Source organism: Salmo trutta, chromosome 37, assembly GCF_901001165.1.
Source record: "Salmo trutta chromosome 37, fSalTru1.1, whole genome shotgun sequence".
Classification (NCBI taxonomy): domain Eukaryota; kingdom Metazoa; phylum Chordata; class Actinopteri; order Salmoniformes; family Salmonidae; genus Salmo; species Salmo trutta.
In genome coordinates, this window is record NC_042993.1 from 22,216,367 (window position 1) to 22,228,587 (window position 12,221).

Sequence of the window (12,221 nt, forward strand, 5' to 3'; positions counted from 1 at the left end):
GCCTAATTGTGTTGCTGGACCAGCAGTGCTTAGGGGACTCTTCTCCAGGTTCATCCTCTGTAGGTGATGGCTTTGTTATGGAATGTTTGGGAATCGCTTCCTTTTAAGTGGTTGTAGAATTTAACGTCTCTTTTCTGGTTTTCGATAATTAGCGGGTATCGACCTAATTCTGCTCTGCATGCATTATTTGTTGTTTTACGTTGTACATGGAGGATATTTTTGCAGAATTCTGCATGCAGTCTCAATTTGGTGTTTGTCCCATTTTGTGAATTCTTGGTTGGTAAGTGGATCCCAGACCTCACAAACATAAAGGGCAATGAGTTCTAGAACTGATTCAAGTGTTTTTTTGACAGATCCTAATTGGTATGTCGAATTTTATGTTCCTTTTGATGGCATAGAAGGCTCTTCTTGCCTCTCTCTCTCCTCTCTCTCTCGTTAATGTCACCTCTCCCGGTTCTTACTGACACCAACCCTCTTTCCATTTACTGTAACAAGCATCCTCACCCACTGGGCACTGACCAACATCGCACATCCATGGAGGTTGAAATTTGGTCAGTCCGCCCTGGCCGGACCAAATTTGTACCAATCATAGAAGTCTATGTTTCACAAGTTTGGACAGTAGAGTAAAGTAGTACAGTACACTAGTAAAGTACAGTATAATTTAATGTACTATATTGAACATATCTACTTTACTGTGCTCTGCTGTACTGTACTCGACTCTACTGTGATGTCCAATCTTGTGAAACATGGACGTCTATGATTGTTTCAGATTTGGTCTGGTCCGGACCAACCAAATGTGGTCTTGTTTGGGGGCGGAGCTCATTACAATAATACCCAGTGTGTAGAATAATACCCAAAAGAAGGATGTTGCATATTTCTACGTTTTTTTGTGTACCTATTCAGGATACATCACCATGAAGAGAATTATATTCATAGCCATAATTATGCATTTCTATATAGTACAGATCAGGGACTCATGATGTAATTCCGTTACCGTAACTCTGTTACCAGATGTAAATTCACTTCACCTACTGTAGTTCAATAACCAAAATATTATTTTTCAAACTAAAGGTGTCGAGTGTTCTTTCTCCAGACATATTTTAATCTTAATTAGAGCAGATATTTACGTTTTTCTAAAATGTGGTCATATAAAAAACTCAGGGAGATTTTACAGTAATTATGTTACCAAATTTGCATCTGCACAGTTCTTCCAGTAAATGTGTTTTTGTGAAATGTTCTGTGTAAATTGTTCAAAGTAGTCCTTGTGCATTGAGTTGTATGCTTTGTTAAACTTTGAAATCAATTGTTTTTGTTGAAAATGTATGTCAAAGTTAAAAAGCGTCAAAGCGGAATTCCATTGCCGCGGAAATGCCCTAATACAACTCCCTCCATATTTTCCATGTAAAAGGAGAGCTGACGCTACCTCTAGTTCTTCTGTTAGGGCTTTATTTTTAAGAGAACAACTATGACATGCATAACACCCTTTACTCAGACTTCTCCCATTGTCCTGCCTCCAAGCCAAATACGTAGTGCATAATTCATGGAGAATGCATTGCCATAGTGAAGGCAATTGCATCAACTAAAAGCAAATGTGTGGTACGTGTCCGTGCACACCGACACACAGAACCCGTTCTATCACGTCATTGTTTGTTTTTTATGGTAATGGAAGCAGAGCAGGCATTAATCAGGGGGTGGTTTTACTATTCTCTCAGGTAAACAATGGGTGATGTAGTGTTGAAACTGCACTCAAGGCTTTCCAGATGCACTCTCTCTAATGCAATGACTCGGCTCCCACTGTAATGCTGGTGTGTGTGTGAACAGTACACAGTCTGGATGTATATATAGAGAGCTATTTTTAAGGCTGAACCACAAATAGTAGTAGTAGTGGGGCTTAATTAAAATGGTCCATGCCTCTGTTGCCATTCCCGGGTTGCTGTCTGCTCGTTCGTTCATTCATTCATGAATTCATATGCACACATGTACTCTGCACTTTCTCATTTGCCCTCTCTCTTTTTGTTGTTAGAAATTGCTGTACATTGCAAAAAATAAATAATAAAACCCTGTTTAGTTAAAGGGGCAATCTGCAGTTGCTGTACCCACTTTTGAACTAATTAAAATAATGATATTTACCTAATGATTCTTAAAAGAATATAACTTTAGAAATGCCTCATGAGCTTAGTTCAACTGTCACACCCCAAAATAAAAGCTTGTTTTTACTTCAATGTTTGTAAACATTATAAATATAAACAAACACTATATAGCCTCAAAACATAGTTAAAACGATCATTTTGATTCTTATAGATGGTCGGTCCATAGCTCTTTCTATGAATTTGAGAGTGGTTACATTTATCCAGTCCCATCCCTCAGCTTTTTACCAAAACAGAGATGGGGTGGCCAGCTTTGTTATTAATTCAACTGCAGAGTTGACCTTGACTTTTCTGTCTTCAATTAAATATACATTTTTAAATACACGTATTTTCCTTATATTAAAGGAACACAGTGTGTTATCTAACATGGAACTGTGCCAAATTACCACAGTTTAGATAACAAAACCTAGTGGTAATGATAACATTACGAGTTCAGTGACAGAATCCTAGAGCCTACTTCAAAACGGAACAGAAGCTCTGAGCACTAGCGTCCCGCCCACACATGGCGAGCTGCCTCACTGGGCCATGGGGCCGGGATCTGCCTTCGATTGGGAATCACATGCAGCACGTCAGGTCGGGCAGGCAGCGAGTTGCTGCGGGCAACCAACAGATCAGTTATGTGGCGGTGATGCCTCTAATAAAGCTGACACAGCACAGCCTCCCTCCCCGTGGCCCCCCTGAGGGGCTCCCACTCCGCAGTGCGCCAGGCACACTTGCCCCCATGGAAACACTAACCCCAAGAGAAGGGTTCCCCATCCTTCAGTTCCCCCCGCTGCTGCTGCGGCTGCTCTTTCGAAGCGTGCTTCTAATTTGTCCGAAAGGAACCCTGACTTAAATGCATCGCTTTGGTTTCTCTGTCGAGTACTGTGGAGGTTAAAAGGCTAAGACAATTGTTGATTCTGAAGGATGTTGGCAGGAATGGTACATGAACGATACCTCTACCTCTCCTGAATGTCATACTGATCCGATGCTCTCTGTTTTCCAGGAGTAACACGCCTGCAGTAAAGAGGGGACGATTCAGAGGACCAGTGGAGGACCTGCCTGCTGTACAGACCATGATCTGAAGGCCCCGCCACGTGGCCCCATTCTTCTTCCTTATTTCCTGCAAGGGTAAGAGCTCCTAGACCAGCTGCCTCAGACAGGTGGAGCGGAGGGAGATAGAGACAGTGTGTACGAGAAAGAGTGTGACAGCCAAGCGCCTAGTCGGCATCAGTGCCCACCAACCACCTCCACAGGACAGCCGTGCCCTCCGACCCCGCCACGCCCCCTGCCCCTCCCACCGCCAGACCGGAACCATGGGAAGGAAAAAGATCCAAATACAGAGGATCACAGATGAACGGAACAGACAGGTGTGTGTGGATAATGTTTCTTTGTATGTAAAAACTCTATCATGCCTATGACTACACCGGTATTTTTCCAAGACGATGAAAGGCTAAATGATCCTTCTAAAATGAGTCAACTGGTTAATGGGCTTTGGTTCATTGAACTTATTGAGTAATGGATGTGATGCGTCTGCCATCCCCAAAATGCCCCTAGCTGAGTAGAACCAGAGTGTTTTAGACACTAGGTGGCCCAAGGTCCTGAAATCATCTTAAGCTTTTTGTATTTCTTTATAGGTGCCCATTTTCATAGAGCAGCACACACAGACTCAAAATGCTTCAGGCATTCAAGCATTATGTTGATTCATCAAAAGTTGATAGAAATATTGGTGAACCATCATCCTACTAGATGTTGATCACAAGATACTGTCATTAGCACTAATGGATTGGCCCCGTCCCCAAGGCTATAGACTCTGACGGAAATTCAACAGCATGTGAAATACATGTTGTGAAAAGAGAGCTTGAGAACCACAAATAGTTTACATAGTAATGGATTATTAACTGAACGCCGAATGCTACAGAGACCATGAACACTCCTGAAACATTGCAGGTGCAGAAAGTAGAGCAGCTGGGGAGGTTGTGGTTGTCACTGTGGCTTCCTCCTCCTCCTCGCCACACAACCACACTCGTCAGGACACGGCCATGAAACAACTCATCCCTCTCATGGCGGATGTCTTGTTCTGTCGTTTGTTGCCATTGGTTACTTGCAATTCTATTCTTAATGTCAGTTATGTTCAGCTTGTTTATCTTGGCATTCATGTCGAAGGAAGGATCAAGACTAATTATTGTTGAAGACTCGGTGTACCTCACGCCTCCAACAATTCAGAGCATTTCTCTTCATGATAAACCATCTTGTAATTGGTTATGAGAATCATTGTAATAGTATTGTTTATCAGCTCTGTGAGCCTGGCATGCCATTGTCCTCGCTGAACTTTCTTCCCGTGTGTGTGTGTGTGTGTGTGTGTGTGTGTGTGTGTGTGTGTGTGTGTGTGTGTGTGTGTGTGTGTGTGTTTGTCTGAGGAGAGGATTGTGGGAGTGTGTGTGATGGGGTTTGAGGGAGGAGGTGGTAGGCGGTTGCCCATGGATACGACCCCGATATAATTTGATTTGTGGCAGCGGGAAGCAATGAGTGAGCAAGAACGACGCAGAGAGGAAAAGGGAGAGAAAAGAAAATGAGGACGAGGAAATGAGAGAGACTGAGACCGTGGGGAGGACAAGGAGAGAGCACAAGCTGGCTCCTGCCCCACAGAGAGACATCAGTGTAACATGGGGGTGCTCAAGCAATTATAGAGAGAGGGGAGATGGAGAGAGCGAGAAAGAGAGAGCGAGCAATTGAAGGTCTCACATGGCAGTTGTAGAATATGCCTGTGTGGTTCCTTTCTGTGCGTCTGCTTCCTCGCGCTCCTCTCTGATCCTGTGTACAACAAAACAAACAAACTCAAATTCCCCCATTGCATAAATGCCTCAAAACCAAGGGAGTGGTATTAAACACAACCACAACACACTGCAGGACCTCATCCCTGTTGTCACCTTTAATTAGCTGTCTGTAATGTGTTGTTTGTTCACACATTGGCTGTTCTCTAAGAGACTATTATTTACTGTTATTGATATAGTCCCTCCCACTTTTATTACGTTTAACCAATTATTATACAGTACTACAAATTCCTTCACTTTTACAGTATCGCTAATGTTATTGTTCTTCTTTCCTTCTATGCCAAATATCCCCCTCCCCTTCCCAATATCACCTGCCAATCCCCCCTTCTCCTTCCCAATACCCTCCCCCACAACATCCCTTCCCTACCACCCTCTAATATACCCCCCAATACACCCACACCATCCCTCCCCTCACAGGTGACGTTCACCAAGAGGAAGTTTGGCCTGATGAAGAAGGCATATGAGCTGAGCGTGCTGTGCGACTGTGAGATCGCCCTCATCATCTTCAACCACTCCAACAAGCTGTTCCAGTACGCCAGCACCGACATGGACAAGGTCCTGCTCAAATACACCGAGTACAACGAGCCCCACGAGAGCCGTACCAACGTCGACATCATGGAGGTAATGGAGGAGGGAGAGAGGAGGAGAGGTGTTACTGTGTATTTCCCTGCAGGAGAGGGTTAACAGGGTGGTTGTGTGTTCTGAGGTAGAGGGGGAGATGGGGGGGAGGAGGAGGAGGAGGAGAGGTGTTACTGTGTAGTTCCCTGCAGGAGAGGGTGAACAGGGTGGTTATGTGTTCTGAGGTAGAGGTAGAGGGGGAGATGGGGGAGAGGAGGAGGAGAGGTGTTACTGTGTAGTTCCCTGCAGGAGAGGGTGAACAGGGTGGTTATGTGTTCTGAGGTAGAGGGGGAGATGGGGAGATGGGGGAGGGGAGGAGGAGGAGGAGAGGTGTTACTGTGTAGTTCCCTGCAGGAGAGGGTGAACAGGGTGGTTGTGTGTTCTGAGGTAGAGGGGGAGATGGGGGAGGGGAGAGGTGTTACAATATGGTATTTTAGTACAGTGCCATGGAGGAGAGGCGGTAATGAAATGGCTTGCTGTGTTTCATTTAGTTTTTACATCCGTGGTTGTAATATAGTTGTAATTTGGTCGTAATATGGTCATAATATGCTTGTTTAGAAGGTCATGTACATTTGATAACACTTTATTTTAGGGGTTGCCTATAACCTGTTGATTGTTTTATTTTGTATTATATTTTTTAAACATTTTGTTGATAAATTAAGTAGGCAGTATTTCTGTTCATGATTTATATTTGATAATAGGCCCACGTGACCTGGTGTTATGTTTTCTTGATATCAAGAGCTGTTTTATTTTTGACTACCACCACTCTGGTCTGGATGAGTGCTTTCAATCCAAAGCCATCAGGTCTTTATTTATGTAGCAAGAGAAAGGTATGTTTTTTTCTTTCTCTTTTCTTTTTTAGAGTATTCAAGATCGCTTTCATTTTTTTTGTGTGCTTTTCTGAATCCTTGGTTGAATCCAGAGTTGTTTGGATGTTGTGTTTGTCATAGCCAGAGTAGACAAATATAAACACAAGCTACAAGCCTTAATTCCTCTTAAAGCAAATGTCTAGTGAGAGGGCAGGTACAGTAACTTCCATGACATTACCTCAGAGACACCAAGAAGGAAACAGATTGAGAGAGAGAGAGAGAGAGAGATTGAGGGCAGTTAGCCTAGCATGGCTGCCCCTAAATAACATAGGCTGGCTCTAGAAGGCCCTAAATGTACACCAGTGTGCTGTGGCCAGATTACAGGCTTGTGTGGGGCCTGTTCAAGTATCTATCCATCCAGGCCTGGCCGGCTGCCTGGTGCCTGGGATCATGGTGGGAGGGCAGAGGTAGGGACAGCTGGACCTGCTGTCACCACCCCCTAGCCTTGGCCGGGGCTCCAAGGCCACTCCAACAAAAAGCCTCCGGTCCCCCTGGAACCACGCTATCACAAAATGGAGGGTTTGCACGAAGGAGGAGGAGCATAGAGAGAGTTTCTAGATAGGGAGTGTGAATGAGGTTACATTGAGCGAATGAGCGCTCAAGTGGTATCTTTTTTTCACCAACATGGATGTGCGGTATCATTTATCTGCCTTAACCTGTGTATAAAAGGGTCTTCTCATGGATTCATAACAAATGGGCAGATAATATTTAAATAGCCAGTTAAAATGTAACTTACCACTTATACTTCATATACAGTGAAGCCTTTTCGCTCTATAAAGACCATGTCACTGGATCATGAAAATCTTGGTACAGCCGTTGCAGCTGTCCATTACCACGTGGAATAACTGAGATGGCATTCAGAGTGTCTCTCTCGCTGTTTCTCTCTCCTCTGTCTCCTATGTCTTTCTGTCTGTGGATGGCAGAGGTGAGGGCTTTCAGTGGGAGAGCTACATGGAGCTCCAGTTGCAGATGGCTCTTAAGTGTGTGTGCTGTGGCAGGGATTTGGGCCGCTCCAGGCCACATTAGCTTAAGCTCCACTGGCTATGTGTGTGTGTGTGTGTGTGTGTGTGTGTGTGTCTGCCTGTATTTGTGTGTAAGCCTTCATGTTTGTGTGCATGCGCCCGCTCTGCAGTGGCCCGTGAGAATGCCTCATACAATATTCAGGCCAGATGCCTCGGCGCGGGAGTGTGTCACTGCCTGAATCCATATGAGGGTTCCCCCATGCATCTCCATCTCCTTCAGCAAGCCTCAGGCCCAGAGGAGAACCACTGTTCTACTGCCATTCCTCAGACCGAGAGGCTCCTTCTAGCTTGTTTAGTTTGATCTGTATTGTGTAGCGAGGGAGAGGGGCAGAGTTGAGATGAATCGGTTGGCACTGGTGAGTGGGGAAAGAGGAGGAGAAAGACAGAGGGAGAGAGAGGAGAAGGGTTGTGTCCATTTGCCGCTCTGCCTCCCCGCGTCTCTCCAAGCAAGTGCTTTGGTGTATGAATTATGGAGTTGGATGCAGTCACGCACACACACTTAGTCATACGTTATGCTTATTATGTACCCTACTCGCACGCGCGCACACACACGCGCACACACAGTACATTAATATGCACACACATAAATATACAGAACATTAATATACAAACACACAAATATACAGACCCAATGCTCAAAAGCACTTATACTAACACTGAAATGTGCATACATACAGTACCAGTCAAAAGTTTGGGCACCTACTCATTCAAGGGTTTTTCTTTATTTCTACGTTGTAGAATAATAGTGAAGACATCAACACTAAAATAACACATATGGAATCATGTAGTAACCAAAAGTGTTCAACAAATTAAAATATATGTTATATTTTAGATTCTTTAAAGTAGCCACCCTTTGCCTCGATGACAGCTTTGCACACTCTTGGCATTCTCTCAACCAGCTTCACGAGGCAGTCACCTGGAATGCATTTCAATTAACAGGTGTGCCTTGTTAAAAGTTCATTTGTGGAATTTCTTAATGCATTTGAGCCAATCAGTTGTGTTGTGACAAGGTAGGGGTGGTATACAGAAGATAGCCCTAATTGGTAAAAGACCAAGTCCAAGCTCAAATAAGCAAAGAGAAACAACAGTCCATTACTTTAAGACATGAAGGTCAGTCAATCCGGAAAATGTAAAGAACTTTGAAAGTTTCTTCAAGTGCAGTCTGTAACGGTTTTGACTTGAGGTCATCGTGTATAGGGGTGCCAGGTAGGTTGTGCCTACCAGAGAAAATATTGGTTTCTCCTTTTGGTTTGGGAGGGAATGAGTCCCATCTGGTCCGTCAAGTCTACACCAATACAAAGGACTCATGTAAAAGTCAGGATGGAAATACACTTTTCATAAACCCTTAAAACATTGGAAAGAACTTCAAAAACAACTGTATTCTTTTGCGTGGGTTGTATTAACAACATAAATGATCACACACACACAACAATATAACAATAATGAGCTTTAAACAGCTCTGATTCCTCCAGAAATGTCCTGTACCTCGGGCCTAAAAAGAGTCCAGCCCGGTAAACAAGTTCAGGGAACTCAAGTGACCTTAGTCACGCAATGTTTGTCCGTTCATCCCAGTGTAGCGTAAACCCAGTGTCAATCATACAATCAAAATAACAAATATTTTACCACTCACACTTATAAAGCATATCAAATCTTAATACGTCCTCACAACTAACTACATAAATCATCACGGTATACATCACACCAAAACAAATGAAATGCCGTATACAAAAAGGTTGTGGTCAGTCAGACAAGCCAATCCGCCGACAGATCTCCAGCGGAGAAAGGCCACGAAAAATAACGGAGAGGTGTAGTCCACGGACGCAAAGAGTGGATCCGATCCTGGGTAGACTTGCTATTAGGCTACACAAAGCACACTTTTATAGGCAACACAACAAACGGACGAGAGAAGCTTCAGAACTGAGGGTTGAACACATCCTCATTCACGTTTCCATCACAACCCCACTTTTGCGCAGCTGATGCTGGCTATTTAATTGGGAATAAAAGGGAAAGTGCCCTATTGGAAGGAGAAGCACTATTTAATTGAGAATTAAAGGGAAAGCGCCCTATTGGAAGGAGAAGCACTGAGACGGTTCAGAAACATTCAGGGCCGTCACAAGTCGCAAATGCCATCAAGCGCTATGATGAAACTGGCTCTCATGAGGACCGCCACTGGAAAGGAAGACCCAGAGTTACCTCTGCTGCAGAAGATAAGTTCATTAGAGTAACCAGTCTCAGAAATCGGCAGCCCAAATAAATGCTTCACAGAGTTCAAGTAACTGTTCAGAGGAGACTGTGTGAATCAGGCCTTCATGGTCAAATTGCTGCAAAGAAACAACTACTAAAGGACAGCAATAAGAAGAGACTTGCTTGGGCCAAGAAACACGAGCAATGGACATTAGACCGGTGGAAATCTGTCCTTTGGTCTGATAAGTCCAAATTTGAGATTTCTGGTTCTAACCACCGTGTCTTTGTGAGATGCAGAGTCGGTGAACGGATGATCTCTGCATGTGTGGTTCCCACCGTGAAGCATGGAGGTGTGATGGTGTGGGGGTGCTTTGCTGGTGACACTGTCTGTGATTTATTTAGAATTCATGGCACACTTAACCAGCATAGCTACTACAGCATTCTGCAGCGATACCCCATTCCATCTGGTTTGCGCTTAGTGGGACTATCATTTGTTTTTCAACAGGACAATGACCCAACACACCTCCAGGCTATGTAAGGGCTATTTGACCAAGAAGGAGAGTGATTGAGTGCTGCATCAGATGACCTGGCCTCCACAATCACCCGACCTAAACCCAATTGAGATGGTTTGGGATGAGTTGGACCGCAGAGTGAAGGAAAAGCAGCCAACAATGTGGGAACTCCTTCAAGACTGTTGGAAAAGCATTCCAGGTGAAGCTGGTGGAAAGAATGCCAAGAGTGTGCAAAGCTGTCATCAAGGCAAAGGCTGGCTACTTTGAAGAATCTAAAATATTTTGATTTGTTTAACATTTGTTACTACCTTATTCCATATGTGTTATTTCAGTTTTGATGTCTTCACTATTTTTCTACAATGTAGAAAATAGTAAAAATAAAGAAAAACACTGGAATGAGTTGTGTCCAAACATTTGACTGGTACTGTACGTACACACACAATTTTCTTCACACAGTTGGGCATTCCTTCACTCTAGTACACAGCTGGGAGGTGATGCATATGTACACACACAGCTTCTCTCTGTGCTGCACGTGTAGTGTGTGTGTGTGTGTGTGTGTGTGTGTGTGTGTGTGTGTGTGTGTGTGTGTGTGTGTGTGTGTGTGTGTGTGTGTGTGTGTGTGTGTGTGTGTGTGTGTGGGCAGCCTGCCTCTCCTGCCAGAACGTGTTAATCCGCTTCACTGCAGATCCCAATCAGGGGCGAGGGAAGGAAAAGTGATGGAGAATGAGCTCTGAATGAGGAGGGAGATGAATAGCCAGGGAGAGGAGAGAGGAAGAAGAGGGGTTGCCCTTTTTCTTAAGCAGCTCAAAGAGGAAGATCTTACCATAGCATGGCTTAAAGACTTTGTCACTGTCCTGATTCAAGGTCACGGTGAGAGGAGCTCCTCATGACACGCACCACAAAACAGCACTTGACAAGATTCCCCATAAGTAATTGATTCTAATTAGAACATATAATTGCCCATCACTTTCCAATATGGAGACCCACCACCAAAAAGAGTTCTGGGTAGAGGCCAGGGCCCTTCGGAACTGTCCTATCATGACACTGAAGGTTCCTCGTGAGACGGGCCTCCCTCTGTTGCTCCGACGATGCTCCCTCCATCAGAATAATCCAGTTTTGCCATGTCAGCCAAATTCCTGGGACATGCCCTAAGACCTGTCATATTCCAATATCCTAATCGGGACAGGACAGGGTTAATGGGGGCTTCTCCTTATCATGTCACCTCCAAAGGTCATGGAGGTGACTTGATCGCTATGGAGACGGTAATAGGTTTTATTATGATGCATCAGGGTGTGATGGTAAATGGCATCTAATCAGATTCAGTTTTTTGTTTTTGTTAAACAGGCACTTAGTCTGCATCATGTTTGTTGTTGTTACTGCCAGGAACATTAATGGGGCATGATTGATTATTTAAGAGCAAATTAAAGCCGCATTTATTTATTCATCACGGCAAGCTAAATAAATAGTGTGATTTGATGCCTAAGTTAAAATAAATCTCTATTTTTTTAAAGAGCTTATGCAGCATTATTCCCATTTTAGACAGACTGTTAAATGGGGCGGCAGGTAGCCTAGTGGTTAGAGCGTTGGACTAGTAACCGAAAGGTTACAAGATTGAATCCCCCGAGCTGACAAGGTACTAATCTGTCATTCTGCCCCTGAACAAGGCACTGTTCCTAGGCCGTCATTGAAAATAATAATTTTTTGACTGACTCCTGAGATGGTGTGATAGAGGGGCCCATTAACCACATGTATAAGTAATAACACCCACCAACTGACTTGCCTAGTTAAATAAAGTTAAAATAAAAATACAACAGGATACGATTGCTCGGTCTGTGATACAGATCATATGGGCCTCCTCATAGGGATAAGTACACTGTCATCCTGCAGATTCCAGACCATCCATATCCAATGAGGGCATGGTGCACTACCTCTACTCTGTGAGGAAGCAAGCCATCTCCTCCTGAGATGGTGTGATAGAGGGGTCCATTAACCACATGTATAAGTAATAACACCCACCGCTGGCCATTGTAGTAATGGTGGAGACATTCTTCAGGGA

General features: G+C 44.1%; 1 protein-coding gene across 10 annotated transcripts in view; it reads left to right on the forward strand.

Moving 5' to 3' along the window:
* The window catches only part of LOC115176807 (myocyte enhancer factor 2d), a 79,363-nt gene that overhangs the window by 34,549 nt on the left and 32,593 nt on the right, over positions 1-12,221 (forward strand). For all 10 annotated transcript variants that reach the window (XM_029737123.1, XM_029737124.1, XM_029737120.1 and 7 more), the window contains exons 2-3: positions 3,133-3,496; positions 5,378-5,581. In XM_029737123.1, the coding sequence (XP_029592983.1) occupies positions 3,443-3,496; positions 5,378-5,581 (258 nt within the window). In that variant the 5' untranslated portion in view covers positions 3,133-3,442. The remainder of the gene's footprint in view (positions 1-3,132; positions 3,497-5,377; positions 5,582-12,221) is intronic.